General features: G+C 43.6%; 2 protein-coding genes across 3 annotated transcripts in view; one reads left to right on the plus strand and one right to left on the minus strand.

Annotated features, from left to right (window-relative positions):
• KCND3 (potassium voltage-gated channel subfamily D member 3) overlaps positions 1-9,338 on the plus strand; it is a gene marked incomplete at both ends in the record, with an annotated part of 88,208 nt that extends 78,870 nt beyond the window's left edge. The window contains 4 exons of one of the 2 annotated variants that reach the window (XM_079546308.1): positions 3,045-3,137; positions 5,666-5,722; positions 6,683-6,930; positions 9,134-9,338. In XM_079546308.1, the coding sequence (XP_079402434.1) occupies positions 3,045-3,137; positions 5,666-5,722; positions 6,683-6,930; positions 9,134-9,338 (603 nt within the window). The remainder of the gene's footprint in view (positions 1-3,044; positions 3,138-5,665; positions 5,723-6,682; positions 6,931-9,133) is intronic. The other variant, XM_079546309.1, reaches the window with a different exon arrangement.
• Positions 9,339-17,081: 7,743 nt separating this feature from the next.
• Positions 17,082-23,586, minus strand: DDX20 (DEAD-box helicase 20; the record flags this gene model as incomplete). The annotated part of the gene is made up of 11 exons (XM_079546565.1): positions 17,082-18,254; positions 18,928-19,029; positions 19,114-19,219; positions 19,871-19,953; positions 20,626-20,684; positions 21,008-21,146; positions 21,398-21,540; positions 21,622-21,736; positions 22,055-22,223; positions 23,238-23,332; positions 23,409-23,586. 11 exons carry the CDS (start codon positions 23,584-23,586, stop codon positions 17,140-17,142), a joined length of 2,304 nt encoding a protein of 767 aa, XP_079402691.1. The 3' UTR covers positions 17,082-17,139.
• Positions 23,587-25,242: the final 1,656 nt, after the last annotated feature.

Below are 25,242 nucleotides of genomic sequence, written 5' to 3' on the forward strand. Positions count from 1 at the left end.
ACCTCGAGGGTTTGACCTACAGAAAAAACAAACACCCGCCTTGCCCTAAAACGTATCCTGGCTGCGACTCTGCAGTCTAAGTAATAAACTGGGGAAAGAAAGGCTGTTCAGGACTCCAGAACACGTACCACAATTTCCTTTCATTAGCACAGAATGAACACACTGACACCATCTTTCAAGGGAACAGCGTGTCTTCAGCCTGTGGCCTTCCATCAGAGCAACGAACACAAGAAGGCAGGGATTGATCCAAGGACAGCAGCAGGAGGAAGTTCTGCTGCTAACAAGAACACAGACTCTTGCTTCAGAAACATGGATTTGTAGCATTTTGCATTTGCCATCTAGACACAGAGTACTCAGAGCTTTTTCTTCTCATTTAAAGAGCTTTTTAGTGGGCTTTATGTCAGAAGCACTCGAAGGACGGTGAGCTTCCCATGGCAGCAGCCTACACATCCTCTTAGCGTTAATCTCCTTGTACAGCTAGCTGAAATTCCCTTTTAGCTAAAGAGCTAGGCTGTGTATATCCTAGGAACAGTAAGTTGTGGGGTCTTGTGCCTTTCCACAAGCAGAATCTACTAAGCCATAGATAAGCATTATGGTCACTCACAGAATCACAGAATCACCCGGGTTGGAAGGGACCTCAAGGATCATGTAGTTCCAACCCCCCTGCCTAGCAGGGCCACCAAACATACGCTCCCACAGCACGGACAGCCTAAGCACCAAACCAGCCCATCTCAGTACACCAGAGTCCAATTCTGTGTGCTGAAGCTCTAAGCAGACGGTAAAATAGAAGTATCTTCCATATCAGAACCAATGCCACAGTGTGTTTCAGTCTCCCTTGAGGCAACCAACAGCTCATGAATGCCTCCCAAGAACAAACTGAATAGGAGCTGGCATCAAACTCTTGTAAATTTAGCACCCAGCTCAAACAGCAAGCCACCCCCCTTCCCATTACAGAAGACTTTTCTAGTGCAGAAGCGTGGGTACAAGTAAATCAATCTCTGTAGGTTCCACCTATACTACCTCACAGTAGTATCAAAATGTCAACTGTTTCTGCAGCACTTGGCATTGCTGTTCAAGGGGCAACACTTCTTGCGGACAACAGGTTGCCCTTAATGGTTTCTGAAAGCACTGCTTTGGCTGAAGAAAGGAGAAAAAAAGATAAAGAAGAATATACTCAGTGATACTACACTTCATCCTTAGTCGCTGCGATCCCTTGACCCATCTCCATCTGTGTTCTTGCAATGGAAGACAAAGGAAGAGGCTAAACTTTGCCACCAAAAATCTGACATTCGGCTTCCTTCTTCTGTCAGGGATCAGAAAGCTTTATATGAGGATTTGCTTGAGACAAAGATGCTTTTGCAATATGTGCTTTTCCACTCTCATTTTCCAGTGTTTTAGTGCAGCCTCATATTTGCTTTAGGGCTTACAAGGACCTCTTTGGGAGATATTCCAACACAGACTTAGCAGAGTCAGTAATCTCAGCAGGGTAGGAACAGGAGCTGCTTGATTTGTTAGTTCACCAGAGAATTGTTAATAAGAAAAAATTCAGCTGATTTTTTTTTTTCTTAGGCTACTCCTAAAAATACTTATGGGAATGCTCAACCTTCCAAAACAACAGCAACAACAACAAAAAAATCCATAACCTGCTAAAGCAGCATTCCTATAGGAACCTATTAATTCTGTGCACAGCAAGTCACTTTATAAATGTACCAATTTAGCTCTGCTTTGGCATCTATCAGAGACAGGATTTTTCCTTCACTTAAGGATCACAGAACCATCCAGGAAACAGCATCCAGAACATGTGTTTGTGGTGAATCAGTGGGACACACGGGTGTAGTTAAAAGCAATGCCTTCAGCACAGCTGAATTTGACCCCCCTGAGAGCAACAGACAAGGCTTGGCACTCCTGCTAAGATGCTCTGCTGCATCTCCCATCCCACCTGCTTTCCCTCCCAGCAGTAGAATGCTGCTGTTTTTGTCTAAGCAGAGACTCACACCCATTTTTGACTTTCAGATTCAGGCGCTGCAGGAGACACCAGGCAACTCTTATTTAGGGACCACAGGGAAACATTTCACAGCATCTAATTGCCATTTTCATGCATTTAATTGTCTTTGAAAATGCTACTCATCAAAGACTTGCTCAGATTGATGTGTCACGAAGCCACAATGAATTTTAACACTGGGGAGTTTAAATGGTGGCGGTAAGAGAATATCTTTAAGAACCCAGATCTTAAATCTGCCACTGCAGAACAGAGGCAGTGAGAAAAATAATCCTGGCTTTTTGGCATCACAGACGCTCTCTAAACAACCCATCTCTTGCTTCCATTTCTGAGGTGTATCTGATCACAGTGGAAGTGACAGATGCTGCACTTTGAACACAAGCATCCGACTGTGGATCAGAAGCACAGAGCGCTGCTTCTCCCCCCACACCCAGCTCAGTTTGCCCATCTACTGCTGCTCTGACGAATGACCCTCAACATTACCTGCATACTGGACTCCAGCTCTCAACCTCTCATCCACACCTATTTCAGATCTTTCTAGCAGATCAAGGAGATTAACAGAGACGGGTCCGAGATCCACAGCTTATCCTAAGCACTGCTAACACAACAGCTGAGCTGTCCCTACCCCAAATTCCTGCAAGCACACAGCCCTGATGCCAAAGCTGAGCCCTCAGGACCTGCTACCAGCTTCCCCCAACACACCAAGGCATTGCTTCTTTTTCTCTTTAGCTTTCGTTTCCAGAGCCTCCACACCACCTACCTGCAGCACTTCCTAGGCTTCCTCTGCAGCTACAGAATGACTAGAAACACACTGGTTTGGAATCAGAGCTCGTTTGCTCACCTGAGCTTACAAGCCAGATCACTAAGGGGGGGACAAAGAAAGAAAAAAACAGGTAATCTCATGGGATTCATGAGAAAAACCCAGGAGAGGACAACATGGAAATTGTTATCTTTATCCCCGTGAAAGCTGATGCTGGTGGTTCTTTTTGTGATTTTACACTTGGTTTGGGTTTTTTGTTCCCCCCCTCTTTTTCTGGCTCTTTAGGGATCCACTGAAGATGAACAGCATACGACTAAAGGCACCTCCTTAATTGAAAGCCAACATCACCACCTGCTGCACTGCCTGGAAAAAACAACTGTAAGTAGCAACACAACCCCTTCTACATCGTACAGCCCTTGTGCCCAGCCCAGGCTCCACACAGAAAAGATATGCACACAATACGTTCTGAACTGGCCCTCCATAAGACATAAAATATGGACCTACAAACCGTGCCAGAGCAGATTGATGCTCAGGTTCCCAAGAACACTCTGCCATGGATTAAATGCATTTAGATCTCATTATCTTTAAGTTAATAAATCACTGTACACAGGGAGGACATGATGTCTGCTGCTCCCCAGGCACCCACACCAGTACAAAGTTAATAGCAGGTCGCTCAGTTCACCTGAATGCAAATCACCTTGCAGAAATTAGGAAGATCCTGCAAACGAGGTGCATACTAAGTTTCATTTTTTCAGCTTTCTAAAAAGAAAAATACTGTGTTTGTCTCGTGCTGTCGGTCACACATCATATATATTTGTTGCTTGTGCTAATTAGTAACTCTGGACGGTTCTGCTGTCTTAATTGGAGGAAGCTGCTGTCACTGAAAGCAAGCTACATGTGGTCTTCAGTGCCAACAGAAGACAGAGTTGGAAAAAATAACCTTTAGCCCTTTATATGGAGCAGAGCAGAAGGGTTTAAAGGTTGCAAGTGTTTTTTCTCACTACAAGTTCTGGTTACAAGAGAAGCTAATTTATCTCAAAGCCAGTTGAGCAGCTTCTCTGACAATGATTTTCTGTTTGTGCCATGCAATGTGCTGCCAGAGAGAGAACTTCATTTCTCACAAGGTTATTCTGTATGCAGAAGTCTCTTGGAACATTTCAGATGTTTATCTGGTACATGTGTTTTACTTCCAGGTTTATATAAAGGTTATGCAGTAAAGGCACACATAATATACACCGTGATTCATTCTAGAAAGAATGAAAAGAGGTCAACATTTGAAATATTCATGACTTTTTCTATCTGCATCCATCATCAAACGTACTTTCGATTTCTGACTTGCAAGAGCTTTCTTTTAGAGAAATCACCTCCACTTCCATAGTTTGGCTTATGCTGGAATATCACTTAGGCTTCAGCGATACACTGGAAGATGTCTGGTTAATTGCAGTGACCTGCTGGGTTATCACACCGAGCTCCAAAGGTCACCATTCTAAGGCTGAGAACTGATTCTTCCTGTATCAGTGACTGTTGGATTCATTTGATAAGACTCATCTTGCCTCTGTTTCTAGCAATTCTGGATGTTCTACATAACAAGCAGATATTTCACAATCTGACTCTTCAGTTTAGAGCTTCGTGCTTAAAGGCTGTGCTGCTGTGACCCATATTTCACATGAACACCTCCATTTGAGAGCTTTAACAAACTGCCTGAGGCAAACAGGAGCTGGCAGCCATCCCTGCCCCAGGGTCTGCCCTTGTGAGGCACTGACCTTGCAAAGCCTTGCAGACATTCTGACCTCTGCGTGGGGTGGAGGACATCTCACGGAGCTGCATGAGTCACTCTGCTTCTAACAAGCCAGCTAGGCTGCTGGAAGTAACACAGCCAAAGCATATCCTCATTTGTGGATGTGTCAGTCTGCCATAGTAACAAAGCCTCCAGCACACAGCCCTGCTCAGACAGCAAGTCTCAGTGGTCCAAAATGTTTCAGACATTGCTCTTTTTTTTTTTTTTTTTTTAATTATTATTTTCTGCAAAGAGTGGCGATAAGAAATCCCACGGCAGGTTTGGATTCTAAAGTTTCCAATCCAAACGCTTCAAATCAGCTTCTGAAATTGTAGAATTCACACAGCCTGACGAGAAACCACGCCACGCTTCTCCCCCTGAAACATTGAACTGTAGGAAAGGAATTTTTAAACACTGAAGAGTCATTTTGTGACGAAGTTGCAGGAATGGAATGAGGAATGGTTGCAAACTTGTTTCAATGGGCAATTCACCTCTCCCCAGAGTGGGCAGAAAGAGCCCACAGGTACATTATTTACTGTCATGGCATGTCCAGTCTCGTGAGCATACAGTCTTAGAACTGCATGGCTCAAATCCGGTGTATATGATGACAAAGTGACTCTAAATTACTTGCAGCTGCCTTCATAAAGGCTACTTTGTCATATTAGTACAACAGATGGAGTTTGCTCAAGGAATTTTTCCTTTCCTTCTGATCCCTGGATGGAATATGGATATTCCCAGGCCATATTTTCTCCAAATGCTGAATGCACTGAATGCAATCCTTCAGCCCAAACCTTTCATCTGCGTTTCCACAGAGCACATCCAAAACCCAAATCCATTGGAGATCCAATGGCAACGCAATTCCAATTGGTTACCTGAGAATCAGAAGCTGAAACTTTGTTCTCCTTTAAACATAAAAATAAGAAATTTGTTATCAGAAACGTGAGAAGGAAGGAACAAAGGGGTCTGATTCAAGCAAGGTCTGGCAAAGAGAAGGTCTAGTTGCCCATTCAAACTTGAACAAGCCGGCTGGAATGCTGAGACAACATTTGCAGTGCTGACACTAAATTTCTGAATGCCGGAATGGACAATCAAATGTGTTTTTATCTTTTGTTGGCATGTTGTCCCGTAGGGATTGTCCTATCTTGTGGATGATCCCCTGTTATCTGTACGAACTTCCACCATCAAGGTATTTCCTTTTTAATTCAATTTGTTTTCTCTATGATCTGTGTGATGCGTCTCGAGAGCGTTGGCTTCCTTTCTCGTTCCTGGTCTTGTCTTTGGGAGTTTGTGCACGTGGCTCTTCCTGCTTCCCAGTGCTCGTTTCCTTTGAGAGTTGTTAGTTGATCCAGTGAAAACGGGTGGTTGCTTTCACCATGGTTGCTGTTGTTTCCCATCTTTCCTGATGCTGACAGGGGCTGGATAAAGTATGTACACTAGAACAACCTGAGTGTTCATGTATGTGCGTGAGAGTTCTTTCTTGCAGGCTGTATTGTCCCCTAGCACAAAAACTCCTTACAGATGCAGCTTTATGAATTCCCTTCCTTCCTCTACATGCTTCCTGCTCTCAGCTGCCATGCTCATTTCCACTCAGTTAATAGCAGCTCCTAACGAACTGCAGGTATGCTTTGCATCAATACAAGCCACATCCTGTAAATAAGATGTAGGTAAGATGGCCCTCCCAACCCAACGTGATCCAGTCCCCATGCACAAGAAAAAAGAAAAAAAAAAAAAAAGATCCTGAACCTCCTCTCCTCTGGGGTTTAATAATCACACAACACTGCATAGCACCGCTTTCAGAATGAAGACACAAAAATAACAGGAAAATCAGACAACATGTTAACCAGCTCAGGCTGCGTAAGTGAGGCAGCACTGACAGACTATCATGCTTCTGTCGCTGGAGCAGTTTCTCTTAATCCCCTACTGATGCAGGACAGCAAAATCTTCTCTCGGCTGCAGTGAGCAGTTATTCACTTTCAGATCTGCCTAGTGCAAATAGTTTCAGGCACAGGCAGAGAGCATCTCACAAAGACAAGGGTCTGACACATCCCACCGACCTAGCAAAAGGTGCTGCTGAAAACAACCTGCTGCTGGGTCACAGCTGTGAACTGCTACCAGAGAGTAACAGCACTGTTCTTTTCCCTGCCAGAACCACGAGTTCATAGACGAGCAACTGTTCGAGCAGAACTGCATGGAGAGCTCAATGCAGAACTACCCATCTTCTCGGAGCCCCTCCTTGTCAAGTCACCATGGCCTGACCACCTCTTGCTGTTCTCGCCGTAACAAGAAGACCACGCACCTCCCCAACTCCAGTGTGCCAGCCACCCGCCTCCGCAGCATGCAGGAGCTCAGCACCATCCACATCCAGTGCAGTGAGCAGCCCTCGCTTACAACCAGGTATGGTCTGTAGGCTCTCAGTGCTACCGCCTGCAACCTCCTCGGGTACGTTACCCAAAAGTAGGTTTGAGCAAGTTGTACAGAGCTATTTCCCAGCCAAGGAGAAGGGTGTAAGCTAGAAATGTCTTTGCTTTCCTGCCCCTAATGATAGCCCGAGGAAAGTGGCTCATAACTTTTCTCTGTAACTGCTCTAGGAGGAACCAGGTGAAAGTTAGACTCTATAGAGCTCTTCTCTGACCACACTAAATATAGAAGGATAAATTTCAGTCTACCAAACTCCTGCACAGGCAGGAGCCAGCAGTTGCCAGCTCTGAGCTAGACACCAGTGGTAGAGGACCACCCTGCAGCCCAGCTCCCAGCCAGCCCACTGCTGGAGCAGGCAAGGACAACCAGCTGAACACACTGACTCAGCTCACCAGGGACACTCAATTCACTCATTTTCATTACCCAGGTCTGAATCACAACCGAGAAACAAATAAGGAGAAACTCTGCAGTAATATCTTCATGGCTTTCACCTAAAGAGGCATTAGTAACACAGGTACAGAAACTTCTGATTGACAGAAAACTTTGAAATAGCATCGTTTTACACAGAACCTGCTGAAAAACCATTCCCTCACTATATATTTCTCACAATTATGAAATGATTTGCTGCAATGCAATGGAAAGCACAGCAAAGCAGCAAAGTCCCTTGCTCAAATACAACAGCCATTAGCACAGAAACAAAAGAAAGAAACTGCTTACCTTCAGAAAGCCTTAGGTACACACAGATCTCCAGCAAGATCCCCTCGCCTCCACTGCCAACCCTTACATGAGGTCTGGGAAGGGGGTGGATCCCAGCTCCATCCCTTCTGGTCACCCAGGTGCATTGCATTGCGTGCACCTGAGCCCCCGTGGGTTGGCCCTGCCTTCCCACCAGGTGCTCCATCACTGCTTCAGGCCATGATTAGCATCTCCACTACACTTACTAAATTCCCTCAGCCCATGAGGGTTCTTGAGCACTGGGCTGTTTCCGAACCTACCATTTTTCTCCTCCCCACTCTTATCACAGGGATCTGGAAGTTGAAACAAAGATGCCTTAAGGGTAAAAAGCAGATACTTCACGCCAGGTAGAAGTAAGAAAGGTATTTCAGAGAATGAATTATGAATGAATAAGCACAGAACAAGTCTTCGGCTGCTGCAGTTTAAAAATGACAGCAATTTAAACCAGCACCTGAAGCAGTAATTCAGGGGAATGAGAACTTATCCCATGTGGGTGCTATGTGATGCCAGTGATTATATTTTAAATGTCAACACTGCTGTTTCACTTGCTTACCAAACTGTGAAAGAATAGGCAGGAAAAGTAATAAAAAAAGCCTCTGAGTTGTTTTTCACGTGGGATGCAACTCACTGGGTGAGCTTTAGTGGAATGCAATGCACTGGGTGTGTGCTTACCACTGACAGAACCTCCCAGTCCTTAATGCTGTGCCACTCTCTGCTTACGACTGAGGCAGCCAGGGAGCAGAATGGGTTCTGTGGTGTTCTTAGGATGCTTGAGAGATCAAAAAACATCCTCTTGGTGACTCACTGGGTGAGATAACAACAGCAATAGCTTTCCAACTGGGAGCTTTGTATTTTAAAAGGACAGGCCTTGTGTTTCAAATGAACATGTTGGGCTGGTAATAGCAGACTCCAGTAGCTGTGCAGATGCACAGAAATCAACCTATCATTTTCACTCCGTAATTAATTATAGGATGCAATTGATGCAGATTTAATAAGAATGCTCCCAGCTGCCAGATCCTTGAAACTACCACAGAGATGAAAAAAAACCAGGAAAGATCAAGGGACAGCAATTTTAAAAGAGGCATTCAGAATGCAAGGAAGGCAACATCTTTCTCAGAAAGTACTACCTGTGCTCCAAAAAGATGGAGTGCACTGTGTGGTGTGTTTAGATATCCTCTTAATTATACAAGGAATGAAATGGAAACATGAAACAATCTGTGAAAAGCTGTATCTAACCATGAGGAGTATTAAATAAGCTTAGTGTAAAGTAGGTAGAAATGAACAGCACCTGGCAGGGACCTGGAGGAGCATTTAAGTGGATTCTTGTGAGTATTCCGGTGCCCTTCTTTCAGAGGAATAAGACATTGCTTGAGAATAAACACCATTCCTCTCCTCTCTACTGCCTGCTTTTTAAAAGGGCCAAACCACTACATCTGTTTTCCAGTCGTTCCAGTCTCAACATGAAATCAGATGATGGGCTGCGACCGAACTGCAAAGCCTCCCAGATAACCACAGCCATCATCAGCATCCCCACGCCGCCGGCGCTTACACCAGAAGGTGAGAGCAGACCTCCACCCAGCAGCCCTGGCCACTCCACGAACATTTCTACCACCACCACAAGCAACATAGTCAAGGTCTCTGCCTTGTAAGATGTCTCATGCACGGAAGACGGCTGAAAGACCGGTGCCCCTCTCTCCCTCCACACCTCCATGTTCCTTTCTTGCTGCAAATTGTGCCTGGATGGATGAACCTGCTGGCTGGTCATTGGGTTAACGACGGAGACCCAACGAGGCAGCTTTCTTCAGACTCAAGGACATGCTGTGGGACTGAGGATGGATAAGGAGAGGGAGGAAGAGCCTTGTTAACAGTAAAACCCACGTGGAGAGCGCGCTGTGCTGTGGGACAGGGCAGAAAGCACCTGGGGAGGCTGAAGGGAAAGAACCGTCGTGGCAACAAGAGAGTAATAAAGAAAATAGAAATATAACACTGTGTATCGCAGCACCTTTTTAAAGGTTTTTAATGGATAATATTTATTCATGAGGAAATGACTGAAAAAGGTGAAAAAACAATGGATTTTGTGATTTTTTTTTTTCTTCATGGAGCAGAACCTTTAAGCCAACCAAAACTTCACTTTTTTTTTTTTCTTTTATAGGAAAAGATTTAGACAAAGAAGCCACCTGTCACAGAAACCTATTCCCATCCCTGTGCGTGTGTGTGTGTGTGTGAGTGTGCAGCAGAGCCACGTCAGAGCAACACTGCATTTCAAAGGGCAGAGCATGTTGTCATCACTGGGTGCACAGTAGGAAAACACAAGCATGTGCCAGCACATACGTGCACACACACACACAACTATTTCACTCTGGATGGCATTCTTTATTTAGACACTTTTGTATCCGCCTTTTAAGTCAATACAGTGCAATTGCAACCAGTGTGTTTGTCTGCTAATTATTGTCTGTGAAAACCTATTTGTGAAAAGAATCAACGACAACAACAAGGACAGGCTGCAGTAGAGTTTTAGTCCCACATGGGTATCTGCTTTCTATTTTTGTTATCACTTACTTGTAAGATGTGACTAGACTACCAGTTCTGTATTTTTAAAAAGGAAAAAAAAAAAGATAGTTTTTTTTTTTTAATACTGTACACACAAATGGCAAAGAATGGGAAAACACTGAACTCAGCTGCATCAAGCATTTATTAAGTCTGACAGAGGTTTCTTGTAATGTATGCCCATGCATTTCTGTTTTCTGTATACTGAATTTCTTTGCTAGCACTGAACATACAACCCATTGTAAATAGTAGCCAAATAACGTCTGGATCTAAACTTGATAATAATTAACCCCAAAGCCAAATATCTTGCATGGATGGAGAGGTATTTGGCTTTTTCACAGTCTAGGTGCTCCAGTTGTCTCATCAATGACTTCTGGGTTGCACTGATTTTGGGGGTAGACTAGGTTAGCAATTTTAGTTACCCATTCCCAGCACAGGAGTGGGAGCAGCACTGGATTTTGGAAAAGTATTTGATAAGAAGCATTACAGGCAGCATTTTCTTTTTGCAATTCTACAGCTGGTTTGAGAAAATGTACTCAATGTACTCATGTACTTCTAGGCAACCAAACCCTGTAACACGGTGTGGTACTGCCCCCTAATAGGAAGCTAATACAGTTAGCTAAGGTGCAGTCAGTCCTAGCCCCTCTTTCTAAGCTCTTTCTAGGAATGTTTTGTTATCAGGAAATACATGGTCCCAAATCATAACTCATTTTCCCCTCTAAGAATAACAGCAGTTCTTTTCTTCCATTCTGCCTTTCCCAAGTCCCTTTTCCACACAAAGCATGAAGCACCCCCAATCCCCTCCCACCCGTCATCCACTGCCTGGCTAATTATTGTTATGCACAAACGTCCTTCAAGGCCCTATCCACACATCCACAGATGGCAACCGACCCAGTCCCCAGCAGCCTGCAATAGAATAGACTTCAACTATCTTGTTTCTGAGCAGTGATTTTACCAGCACTACAGAGCTCACTGCTCCGAGCACCTTTGAGGCTGTTTCAGCAAAGGGATGCCTTTTTTGGTTTTTAACATCTCTCATAATCTATCCTGACGTAATATTTATATACACACATACACACATATGTATAAATAAGTGCAGACACATACATGTATAGATAAATAGACCTACATGCTGACTTAAACAGACAAGCTAGCAATCTGCTTTGTTAGCACTCCTAACCTGCTAGTCTATGGAGTAGAGGGCTCGTGCATTAACTCAATACCCTCCTTAGGAACCTACAACATTCTAGGAATATTAGGGCTGTGGCAAAGCCTTCAGTAGCTGCATCAGCTTATAGCCATTGACCCCAGTGCTGTAATATGTTACCCAAGACTACCTTTAGTCCTGTTTTAAATGATTAAAGTGCTCTGCCTTCGCTGCTTCCTGTAGGAGGTTATACTGCAGTTAATCTTACCGTTATTGAATTTTTCTTGATGTTTTAATTTAATCTTCCTTTGCTTTATCGAATTTCATTATTTGTCATCATATCTGCTCCCCATCTGAACACCCTCAGCCTTGTAGATCAGAGGCCTCGCTCTCCACCACTTTCCACCTCGCAATCTCATTTACACTGGCACAGAATGAGCACTCAGTGCCACCATGCTGACAGGGCACAGTGTTCCTTCCAATGCACAGGAGTAAACAATTGCAAAGAGACAGGAACTCAGCAAGGATTCTCAGTGCTGCCTTTCTTTTTCTTGCTTTACCACGGGGTGGTAAATGGGACATTCTGTTCACCCATTTCTTGATCTGTAAATAGCACTCACAGCAACCCCTGCCTAAAGCACAATTGGTGGATTTCATGGTTATCCATCAAATGCTTTCAAAAAAAAAAAAAAACCCAACATTTTTAAAGAGGCAAAATCAGAAGGAGGAAAGCCAGCCCTTGGGTTTCTGGCTGGCTGCTAGGTCCCAGTTGAAGGCAGCACCATCCTTGCTCAAAAAGATTTGTCTTGCCTCTTCTACCATTAACTCAGCACATGCTGCCCAACACAGACAGTACTCAGCACAGACTTTCAGAGGACAAAGACAGACAGAATGAAGTCTGAGCCTAGAGGAATAGGACTAAAAATATTTTTTAATTGAGACATTAGCTCCCTTCATAGACTGATCTGAAGTAGAATGAGTAATGCTTCCAAAAGCACTTAAAAACATGCTTGTACAAAACCTCCCTGGATTGCCCAGCGCAGCTATATCCTCATTATGGGAGCACTGTGCGTTCATTGAAACAGCAAAGACATGAATCTATCGCCAGCATATCAGTGGTTGGTAGGGCATGGTATAACATCCCTCAAACGAAACGCAGGGAAGAGGCATTTGCACACGAGAGCAGGGCGACTGTACAACAGCTACTTTTTCCTACAGTGAAAGGAAGCAATTAGCTTCACTGAACTGCAGGGCTCTTCGTAGGCTTTAAATAGCAACATATAAAGCATTGCTGTGACAAAGCCAAGTCAATCCTGTAAATTCCTAGACCAGAACTTTAGCAGGACTCGGGCCATTCTCTCCAGTGGTTCCCATTATTGCCCTGCCTTACCTGCATCGCTCTCCCCACTACCATGCATGCCCAGGGCCAAACACATACACTGCTATGGATACCAAAAGAAGCACATACCCCTGCAATCCTTATCATTCCTGATGCTTATGGAAAGGGGGGGTCTTCAGTTGTGGGCTGCCTCCGGGAGAAGCATCCAGAAACACAGATAGGTTCCAGCCCTGATACCTTTCTGAAAGGTACAACACAGCCTGATCAGTTGCTCAGCAAAAAGGCAACAGAATATTAGCAGTTCATTGGGAAAACCTTACCCTTCCCCCTCTAATTTCTTGCAAATCTTTATAGGTTTTCTTTCTTCATGAGAAAAAAAAAAAAGAGATAAAAACAAATCATTTGCACATAAAGCAAGTGGAAGGGGATTGTTTTTCCAGTCTTTTGTAAAGCAATACTAAAAATATTAAAGAAGCAACACCTTTGTCCAAGCATTTAACTTCTTTTCAAAACCATCTTTTGAGGGAAAAGTATTTCCACAGATTTTCAGCATATTCTATAGGTTCACCCTCACCCCACCTGGCACTGCACTGCTGACAGGAGGAAATACACCCAAAGCAAAAATGACAAAGAATGATGAGCAGCACCTTCCCCATCTGGGCTTTAACTTCCATCTATTCATTCCAAAATCCAATCTTCCCTTTAAAATCCCCACTAGCAGAAGATCCTTCCCTGCAATACATCACCCTGCTTTCTGCACATTTCAAATTCTCCATGAAAAGGGCTCCCACTGCTTTCCTGCAAAGCTTATTCCAGACTAATGCATTGCAATGGCAAAGTTTTTTCCCTTGCTGTTCAGCCATAGTTCTTATTCTCCCTTCCTTTATTACCATTATACTCTTTCATATCTTTTAAAATTATTCTCCTTTCCAGAGGGTGAGAAAGCTGCCTTTTTTATGTCAGTAATTATCGTTGTACAAACATAATGGGAAAAGGTAAACTAAGTAACACCCAGGGCTTTAGTGTGGGACAAAGTAATATGTAATTCAAACAGAAACCTCAGAGAATTACATCCTTCTTTACAGCTTCCAGAAACAGTAAATTTGAATCAAAGCTATTTGCTTAACCTGAAATAGTTGATAAGATGCTGCAAACCAGCACCTATCATTCCAGATTAGACAGATGTGTATCAGTACCAGCTAAGGGAAGCAAAGTTTCTCCCAGTATTTGGCTTTTTTTAGTGCAGAGGTCATAAATGTGCTGTATCTTACCTATGTTACACACTGAACTTGGTACATTCAAAATCAGCTTTAATTTCTGGGTTACAACCTCCCTTGTTTTAATGTTATTTATGTCAAATGACTGCAGAGCTACAAAGTCAGCAGTCATGGATGGCTTACAAACAGCAACAGCTTTGAACTCAAGACTTTATTCTGCTTTTAATGTTAGATAAATAACATGCCTCTTCCACATAATTTACCAATCTATCCTAATTAAGGATTATAACCATTTAAAAAAAGACTTTCTTCAAGACGTTAAGCAACTGCAGTAGCTAACTTGAGTTTGTAGCCTTCGTGTTTATGGATGCTATAAATGCTCTTACAAAGGTTTTATACTTTGAAAACTTTAAAAGCAAACACAATGCAGTGTGCATACTGATTGCAGCCAGGAGAGTTAGCCTCAGGAACCTATGTTCTACTCTTCATTGTCTTGATGAACCACTAAGCGATCTCGAAGAAGTCATCTCACCTCTCTTTACCAATTTGACAATAAATAGATGAAGCTCAGTTCACAAAGCCTCCAAAACACCAGAGAGAAACCTGGAGAAAGCAAACAGAAAACTACTGCTACTATTGCCAGAATGCAGGAAAAAAAACTGTGCCAGAAAAAGTCATGGGTGGATCATTCAACAGACCAGGTGACAAAGACATTGTGACAATTCCTTCCTGAGTTTTGATCTCAGCCAATAGTCTGTTACCTTCACATGTACATGTGTGCACGTGTTTCTTTTTGGCTTCAATTTGAACTAGTGCTAGTCACAGGAGGTTACACAGCTGCATGGGTGAGGAGTTCACCACCTCATCCCATGTTCTTCTCAGTTCTGTCACAGCCATGACTGGGAGCTCCCAAAGGCTCCTCGGACCAATGAGGTATCTGACAAAACGCGGGTGATGGTATATTTTTGATAAATTAATAAGGCATTCCAATAGTATTTCTTTAGGAGTTTTATGTTATGAGAAGCTCTCAACCTTATTATTTTCTATTTTCGTACTATAAGTGGGCTTTGCTTACAAACATCAGAGGACAGATACAAAATGTACCGTATACAACTGCAGGTAGCTTCATTTGAGAACAACTTTCTAGAAGAACCAAGTTTCCTGTTGTCTTCTTTTGGAATTGTAGTGCATATGTTGAAACTTGTATATCATTTACAGTATTGAGTCTTGTGCCACTGCTGTACCTGATGTATCCAATCTGGATTAAACAGAGTATGTGCCACAAATACCAAGACGATGCCGTAGATTTCTTCTAAAGAATTTTGGGAGGTTCTTTGGAGAGTGCTGGGTGATGACCTCAGCAACATGAGCTGCAATGAAACACTAATAGCTCTTACTTCAGCAAGAGTTGACAAGAACAGCAAGATAAGAGATGCTTAGGACAGCATTAAAGCACATACCTAAGGGAAACCCTTACCAGCTGCTTCCTTTTGATTGCTAAGGCGTGCAGCAATCTTCATGTTGGAAACAAGAACAAAACACTCAGATCATGCAGATGTAATGCAGGAGAGCCCTCTTGCTGTGGTAGTTTGCTGTGGTACAGTTGAGTATGGCAGAGGAAGGAAAAGAACAAAAATAATCCTGAGCTAACAGTTAAAAACACACATTCTGCCTTTCCTTTCAAAGGCACTCGGGTCTTGGGAGCTCCTGTTAGGCCAAGGCTAACAAGCTGTATTTCAGATGGGACAGTTTGTTTCAACTGGAAGAAAGAAAAAGCAGCATTGCTCTCATCTTGAGTATCTTAGGAAGAATCACTTAGAGGCATTTTTAAAAAATGATATTTAAAATGATTACTATGTAAACTAACACCCAAGCAGCAGCTGCATTTACATTCTTTCTTCTGTAGTAAAGCAAGACACCACAAGGGGGAATCATTTCCCCAAGTGAAAAAAGAAACAACAGGTGAATCTTTCTTAATTAACCCTCTGACTTCTACGCCACTCATGAGCTAAAGCACTCCTGAGGATCTTCTGACAGTCCATAAGACACAGCTTGGAATGTAGATATCCACAACTACACAAAAGGGTTCAAAGTGCTGCCAGGGACACCACAGGATTTGCACGGGATTATTGCAGCAACATTAACAACTCTGACAAGCAACAAAATTTATTCAGACGTGTATTGTATTCCCCAAAATTGATTTGGAAGTAGCCAGAGGTGAGCAACCAAGTATCCTTGAAGACATTCATTTCACCAGATACAAGAAAAAGTCCTCCTTGGAAGAGCAAGTCATAGCAGGTAGGAAATAGAGCTTTCACTGAAGGAATTCCAATCAATGCTACTCTGACCACGAAAAGAAAAAAGCAACAAATCACACACCTGCTCTGATGAACATAGCAAAAATCAATAGAACTAGCTAGAGATCTGGCTTTGTGATCTCACACGTACTAAAAATGAAGTTCCAAAATGAGTGTGAAGTCAGACCAGTGTCAGTAGCCTAAGCCAGCCACTGCTTTCATCTTGTCCTGCTTCCAGACAGCTACATTAAAAAAAAAAACGGCAACCAAAACAGGAAATACAAATTAGATTTAGAACTAAAGAGTAATTTCCTTTCTAATTAAAGCTTTTCTGTAAGCATGGCAAGACTGATACTGCTGCACCCTGAGGAAAAGCCAGTTATAGGAGCTGCACACCTCATACATAATTAAACCATCCCAGACTGCACAGCTTGCCATTTAACTAGCTCTAGAAATGTTATTTAAGCAGTGCCAATTAACTGCACTTAAATTAGCAATACGGGTATTGAGATGCAGGTTTTAGTCTGCCACTATCAACTGGTACATTACCAGTGCCCTCTGGTTAAGAATTACAGACAAGAGGATGATCTCTGACAATAAGCAGCTTCGATAGCTTCACTGTGAATTCATCTTCAGCCAAAAGTCACAGGGAAGAAAATCAAGTAGAGAAAGCTGGGCTTGTTTCACATTTTCTCCTTACTGAGGTTTCCTACATGGAAGCAACTGACTTGCCTTTTGTTTCCTTACTATTATAAAGACTGCAACTGAACATTTAGTTGTCTGCCATTTCATTTTATTAACAACTTGTAACGCCACTGCTGGAATGCATATAAAACATTTACCTAGACACATCCTGCTCATGAAAAAGACAGCAGTTTACTTCACTCAAACCATGTCAGTACATTAATCACCACTTTCCAGCAGTTCCTGAAAGTAGACCGAGTTGACATAAGCATTCATCCACATCAAGTGTCTGTAACTTTTCCTGTAGTGAAAGCGAGAAACTGCAGCATAGTAGTTCTGCCATGCTTGATAGTAAGATTTCCAGTAGTCTTCGTAACTCCACGCCTCGTGAGGAAAGCCAGGAACACCATCATCCCACGAGCCACAGGAGGACCCATCTCCAGTCTTTCTTGGGGCAGGATTAGGGTACTGATGGGAATGTTTCTTCTTTTCTTTGGCATTTTGTTTCAGAGCTTTCTTTTTCACCTGATTTTGCTTTGGGACTTGTGATTGCTCCTTCAGCTTCCCTGGTGCGGGACAAAAGCCTGTAAGACCCTGACAGGTGGTGGGGACAGCATTTTTTGCCTGCCTGTCTGAAAATGCTTCGAAGCATGAGTTACTTCCACTACTGTGAGAGGAAGCCCTTGAACTGCATGAAGCATCACTGTCATCAGACAGAACGTCGTTTGCTACCGTGTCCCTATTATGTTCCACCTCTTTCCACTCTATACCGCCATTTCTGGGGAGTTCACACTGATCTCCTGGGCCTGAATAGCTTCTTAAAATTTCAACATCTCTCTCCAACCCTTCTTTAATGAAGTATTCATAGTCTTCAACAAGCTCTGAAAAGTTCCAAGGATTGTTCTGTTGGTTTTTGAAAGATGATAAGCATGGAATTTTGGGCAGATTTCTTTTTAAGGCTTCCTCATCTGGAACCTCTGTGCTATTCGGCTCAGCCGTTCTGGAGACAGTTTCTACTTGATTCTTTTGCTTTCTATTGCAGCTGGAGGTTTTGGATTTTCTGCTGCTTTTTTCCACCTTGGCAGAATTTGTGTACTTTTTCACCTGCTTTTGTTCCAAAGCATTTTTTGGCTTCTCTACAGAAGAATTACCAACCTGAAGATTAGAATGAGGCTGAGGTACCTCCGCAGAATTATTTTGGACAGGCTGAAGTACTGGTTCTTCTGGTTTAAGACACACAGTGTCAGAATTTACTGAAGCACCTGTGTATACAACAGGCTTGACTTCAACCTCCCCATCTTCAAACTGATCCATCATTCCAGGAGGAATAGGCTCTGCACAAAAGGGAAACAAGTAAGCACTCAATTAAGTGCAACTTTCCTTCCAGAATTCAAATGAGTACTGAAGCAACACGCAGATAAGATGTTAAGTGCAAACCAATGCCTTCACTTCTTGAAAAAGCTCAAATATACAGAACACTTTCTTCATGGGAGGCATCAGGAAGCTATTTAATACAGTACGTACTGCATTAGTGAACTATTCTTCATTTCCATTTTTATTAATCAGGTAAAAAGTTTAAAAATTTTAAGAAGGAGAAGTGCTACAATTCCAGCAGAATAGCTTCTAGCAGAGCAGAGCAGTGAATCTATGGCTGTTTCTATTATTGTTTCCTTCTATTCTATCTTACAGCCTTGTAAGCCTTGCTGAAAGGCTTAATACCAAGTTTCTCAAGTTCCAGATGTTCTGTAGCTGCATAACAAACAGTTGGATTTCAAGTTCCTGCCTTCATCTACAGACGTGCACTACAAACATTTCCTATTCCTTCGCTTATACAGCAGTTACACAAGCAGTCACAAGCACAGAGGATAAGAATTCTGACTGTACCAAAGTTATTTCAATTTCAGCAAATATTCACATCAAACAGCTGCCACCTGAAGTCTTGAATGAACAGCAGAAAGAAATCAACAGGGAAAAACTATACAGCCGCATTCACAGGACAGAACGTACCAGGTAAAGGAAGAAGCCGTAGGTTACATTTCTGAGCAATTTTCATCATCATGTTTTCCTCCTCTCCACGGCAGCAGTACGTCACAGATAAGCCTAAAGTTCCTGTGGTAGAAAATGAAGTATAATCACCTAACTAAACTCAGAACAACTGGTGCAACCTCAAGAAACCCACGTGACTGTTTTTACCAAAGCGCCCGGCTCTGCCGATCCGATGCATGTACGTTTCCCAATCTAGTGGGACATCCAGATTGATGACCAGGTTCACTTTTTCAGCATCGATTCCACGAGACGTCTTGAGAAAACAAAGACAAAAGGGGATTCATAACTGCAGGGGCTTGAAAAGATGTTTATGTACTGCGACACGTTCACGAACAACCGCTCACGTAGCAACTCAAATGGTTGCAACACACTACAGAGCATCTACAGTTTTCCAGTGAGTTTACATGGAGAACAGACATCCTGCATTGGAATGTACAAATTATGGATCACTTCTTTTTGTACTGCAGTACAAACAAGCGCGTTTCTTGCAAGCATCAAAACACCTGCCAGCAAGCTGTAACTTTTTTCATGATAGAACCACCAGCAACCAACTGAAATACACCAACAGCCAAAAAAAAACCAAGGCTGAGTACTTCAAACATAACCACTGCTCTGTTTGAAGTTGTACTGTGAGTATACTGCATTAAGGAAAGCCTGATTTTTCCCACAGCTCCCACCCAAAGTAAACACACCTCTACTCCTCTGAAATCTCTGCAAACTTCTGCCATTCAACAGCAAAATTACAACTGGTTTTTGAAACAGAAGGATAGCAGATGACAACTAGGTTTCAAACTTGAGCAGTGCTCAAATCAAATACTTCAATAGCACGTTTATGTTCTAGTCAAATTAATTCTCTGAAATGGGTGTATTTGCAACAGTCAGGTACAGTGAGATAGTAACTCACCAAGTCTGTGGAAATCAGAACTCTACAGTGGAATTGCTTTAGTTTAGCCATAGCATCGAGCCGCTGGCTTTGATTCATGCTGCCTAGGGAAAAGAAAACAGAAACAACTTCAATGTTCAACAGTTTAATGCCTCTGAAATTCCTGGAAAACTCTACTTTATAAAGTATAGACATGAAAGGCAAGCTTGAGAGAAACTTCCTCAAACATTAATTCTAAATGAGTAAATGTAATAAGCAGGACAAGTTTGAAAATACATTAAAATTACCCATTTTGCTCATCTTAAAAAAGAAACCATTACAGATACTTAAACCATCTGAATAACACAGACTTCAGACCAATTTTTACATCACCACCCCATAAGGCATGAAAAGCTCTTGAACTAAAAATTGAAAGGAAGATTTCTAATGAACACTAAAAGCTAGCTGCTAGCTTTTTACAGAGAAAACAGAAATAGATTTAAGTTCAATATCTGCATTCCCAAAAAATACAGCTTCAAGCTGCAAATACAGCTTCACCCTTAACACACAGGGCAACACTTGCCCAAGTATTCATTATGTGATTTTCAAACAAACTAGAGGGCTGCAAGCTTCATCAATGCAGAAATTTAACACGGAATCCTTAGAGACCCTAATGCTATTCTTACTATTTCAGCAGAGGCCATGCAAATCAAGCTTTTAAGATCAAGAGATATTTTCTTATGTTAGGTCATTTTTACACACAATTTCAACCAACAGAGAGCTCTGGGCAGGCTTACCTGAAATGCACTCAGCAGGAAAGCCTCTGGATGTTAGTATTTCAGCTAGATGTTGAGCCCTAATAGAATATACACAATAAAAACAGTAATTAAGAGTGCACATATGACAGCCCACATGCATTTAATACAACACTGTTCTTTATAGGCGAAGATTCCACTACCATTTTATGGCCATATTTATAAATGGACATGAGTAACAGATAATAGGACTCACTGTCATCTAATGTATGAGGTACTTCTGTGCTGAAGTTTTACTGTTGACATTTCAGGCTATTTCAACATTCCAGCTCTGTATTTCAGAAATTTGCATATTGCTTTGAGACCTTTATAAAAAGTATTAAAAAAAGACGTACAGAAATTTATCCTTGAATGGATTTATTACCTGCTATGCAAATTTGAGAAGACTAACGCTTGATTAAATGGAATCTTGCTGAACAACTCTTGCAGGTGCTGGGTTTTTTCCTCAAATGTTTTATGTGGAAGTGGATGCGAATTCACAATTTTGTAATACTGCTTCAACCCTGAGCATGAAACCAAGACATCAAATTAAGGATTTCCAAAAGAAGAAAAAAAAAGGCTAGGCTGCTGTTCCAGCTGCTGTGACATGCTGACAAAGACTTTTAAATGCAAACACATCCACCACATAAAATGTTACACAGCAGGTTTTTCCTTAAATGAAAGAAACACAAAGAATCTGAAAATTGTGAAGGCATGCTTTGGTCTCAGTACACCGTTCACAATCTATTGACAACACAATCAATGAACAACTCACCAATGAGACTTGGATCAGTGGGATTCAGCCTCACAAACGTTGGCTCTCTCATGTACATTGTCAGTGCATTAGCTAATGACTCAGGGTAAGTAGCTGAAACAGCAAGCATCTGTTTATTGGCTGGCAGTGAAGAGTAAATCCAACTGTGAGAGACAAAAATGGGAACGACTAACAAAAATTGATCTAATCTGCAAATCAATACAATGGGTAAGCACTTTTCTTACTTGATTTGCTCCTGAAAGCTGCCTTCTTCCAGAAGCTTGTCTGCTTCATCAAGAATGAAGAGCCGAATACTGGCCGTGTTCAAGTAGTCCAACTCTATGAGCTGTTTTATTCGACCTAGACATAAAGAAAAAAGCAAAGTGAGCTTCTCAAATATTAACTCCAAGTTTAAGCTAAAGAGAATCTAACTTGCTATTAAATAAGGACTGATTCTCAACAGTCACCTTTTAAAATTAATTTTAACATCCTTTAAAAAAAAATATCCTTAGAATAATCTCTCACTGAAAACACCATCTTAGTCTGAACGTTTTTGGCACTGCCCCTTTTTTAGTAGTAAAAGAGAGTTCCAAAGGAATCCAGATTTCAGAAGTACCAACCATTGTACCATCAGGTATCAGACAGCATCCAGTGAAGCAAAGTGCAACATGCCCATACCTGGAGAGCCAACTGCTATGTGGCATTTCTTCAGTCTGACTTTGTCCTGGCTCAAAGGAGTCCCTCCAATGAAGACGTGGCATTCCAAACCTTCCATCTTTATCCCAATTGTTGTGATAACAGCATGAATCTGCACAGCGATCTCTCGTGTGGGAGCCAAGATAAGAACCTGTGAGTAACAAACAGCTGTATTTGAAAGCCACGCAACAGTTTGTAAGATTGAAGCGCATCAAGTTGTGATGATTTAGAATCATAGCATGGTTTGGGTTGGAAGGGACCTTTAAGATCATCTAATCAACCCCCTGCTATCAGCAGGGACATTTCCACTAGCCCAGGTTGCTTACAGCCCCATCCAGCCTGGCCTTCCAGGGAGGGAACATCCACAGCCTCACTAAGCAACCTGTTCCAGCGTCTCACCACCCTCACAGCAAAGCGTTTCTTCCTAATATCTGATCTAAATCTTCTCTATTCCAGTTTAAAGCCATTTCCCCTCTGCCCTTACAAAAATTCCCTCCCCAGCTTTCCTGCATGAAGCCTCCAAGCTCTGGAAGGCTGCTACACGGTCCTTTTGGAGCTATTTCTTCTCCAGGCTGAAAATCCACCACTCTCACAGCCTGTCCTCATCAGGGAGGTGCTTAAATTTCAAACACTGCTGGTTATATGCAAATAAATGACCAGACACTTATCCCAGTTCAAGAAAGACAGAGAGCTGCTGGAGAGGGTCTAGAGAAGCCACAGAGATTATCAGAGGATGGGAGCACTTCCCTACACAGACAGGCTGAGGGAGCTGGGCTCATTGAGCCTGGAGAAAAGAAGGTTGCAGCCCTCAGTACCTAAAGGGAGCCTACAAACAGGAGGGGAATCAACTCTTGGAAAGGGTTGATAACAACAGGACAAAGGGAAATGGTTTGAAGTTGAGGGAGGGAAGATTGAGGTTGGATGTCAGGGGGAAGTTCTTTCCTATGAGAGTGGTGAGGTGCTGGAACAGCTGCCCAGAGAGGCTGTGGATGCCCCGTGCATCCCTGGAGGTGTTCAAGGCCAGGTTGGATGGGGCCCTGGGCAGCCTGATCTGGTATTAAATGGGGAGGTTGGTGGCCCTGCGTGTGGCAGGGGGTTGGAGCTTTGTGATCCTCGAGGTCCCTTCCAAACCGGGCCATTCTGTGATTCTGTCACCGGGGCTCACCTGAGTGACCGTGCTGTCAAGCAACAGTGCTTCCAAGGCGATGGTGGAGAAAACGCACGTTTTACCGGTTCCGGACTTTGCCTGCACGATGAGATCTGGAAGGAGCCCATACACGTTAGGGAGCACCGCTCCTCCCTCCCCGCTCCCGGCCCCGCGCGGCCCCCCACTCACCCAGCCCGCAGCGCCCAAGCGGGATGGCCTTCAGCTGGACGGGAGACGGCCTGTGGAACCCAGCCGCCTCCAGTCCCGCCAGCACCGGCGGCGACAGCAGCAGCGAGCCGAAATCAGGCGGGCCGCCGGGCAGCAGCACGTCGCGGGTGCGAAACCGGCCCTCAGCGGGCGCCGCCATCTTACGAGCGGGAAGCGAGGTCGCGCCACATCTCGCGAGAAGTACCTTCGGCCCGCGCCGCGCATGCGCTCTGTCCGCCCCCTCCGCCCGCCGCACCGCCAGGGGGCGCAACGGCCGCGGGGTCGCGCTGGGTTGGCGCGCTGTTTCTTGGCGGGCTGCGTTTACCTGTGTGCCTGCCCTGCCCCGCCTACGAGTAAAACAAAATAAAACCGCGGTGCAGCTTTGCACTTCAGCCGAATCCAAATGTGTGAATACACTGTATGTGCATTACTTACTGCCCTCTGTAGAGCACTTGCTTTGTTTCGTGCACATCGGTTTTATTGTTGCCGCGGTTCGGAGGCTCTGGACGTGCAGCTTCCATTGATGGCAGTGGGATCTGAGAGGCCTCAGCCGTGGCTCACACGATACCAGCACACACTGCTGTTATCCTGACATCTCCAGGAATCCCCAGTGTGCTGCAATGGCTTTGGGTGTGCCAAGGTCTCTGTGGCGCCTCTGAAATTCCTCCTGTTCGCATTCCTTACAGGGAGAAAGACACGAAAGAAAAAGTGGCCGAGTCTGCTCTGCTGCTTTGTATCATTAGCTGAGATCTTCCCGTGAATGTCTGAGCACAACACCCACCTCTGCTGTGGGAGCTCAGCCCTGCAGGGCGGGCAGATGGTGATGGCAGGGCTGGGCTGCTCCGAGGAGGTGACATCCAGCATCCTCTTAGCTCCAATTGTTCTTTAATTGTTAAGTGGATATTCCCCTTGGGTCCTCAAGGGGAAACGGGTCTCCAATGAGATAATTCCTTGGATACATCTGGGAAAGGAGACGGACAAGGAGACCTGGATGTAACAAATGCTTTGATTAAATGCAGCCTCTTATAACCCTTTTAAATTGATGTGATTTAAACAGACAACGAAGAGCGGTCAGGAGTATCTGTGCTCAGTGGGGAAGGGTAGAGAAGAGGTGATAAAACATCCCCATGCAATGAGCTGCTCCTTCTTTCTGCTTCCCTCACCCCTCCCTGAGATAGCGGGCATGTTGTGGTAGTACAGCTCAGTGGTTTGGATGCAAATATCATTGTTCTCTGCCATGCAGTGTTGATGAGACATTCACACACATCACTCTAATTCAGAAAGACACTGCTGTCTGTGGAGGCTTAATCAATTTTCTCAGCCTCCATTGGAGTTTGGAGGGAGGGATTCCAAACCATCTCGATGTCTGATTGCTGCACAGGACACGACCACGGGCAGATTCATTGCCCATCTTCCTTTGTTTTTGTCCCTCGCTGACTGGGCTGCATCAGATCAGCTCCTGCAGCCTCCCTGCAGTACACACACAGTAGTGAAAGCTGTGGCACAGACTCTGTCTCTTTACTTTTGCATGACTTCCAAAGCACGTGCACATTTGCTTGTTCACACTAGTCAGCCACCCCATCATTTCTAGTAGTTCACTGTGACAATCATAATACCTGGTGCTTTAATAAACTCCAGCTCCATAAGTTAGATGTATCAAGAGCTTAGCTCTTCCAACACACATAGCAGGAGCTGCTGGTGGTAGAGGCACGATTCAGGGTGAGACAAGGCTGTGTCTAATGGAGGAGATGCTCAGATCCTCAAAACTTTCCCTCTATTGCTGTCCCAGTGGTGCAGAGTGATGCTACCCCACTAC

The sequence above is a fragment of the Tetrao urogallus genome (assembly GCF_951394365.1).
Source record: "Tetrao urogallus genome assembly, chromosome: 24".
Classification (NCBI taxonomy): domain Eukaryota; kingdom Metazoa; phylum Chordata; class Aves; order Galliformes; family Phasianidae; genus Tetrao; species Tetrao urogallus.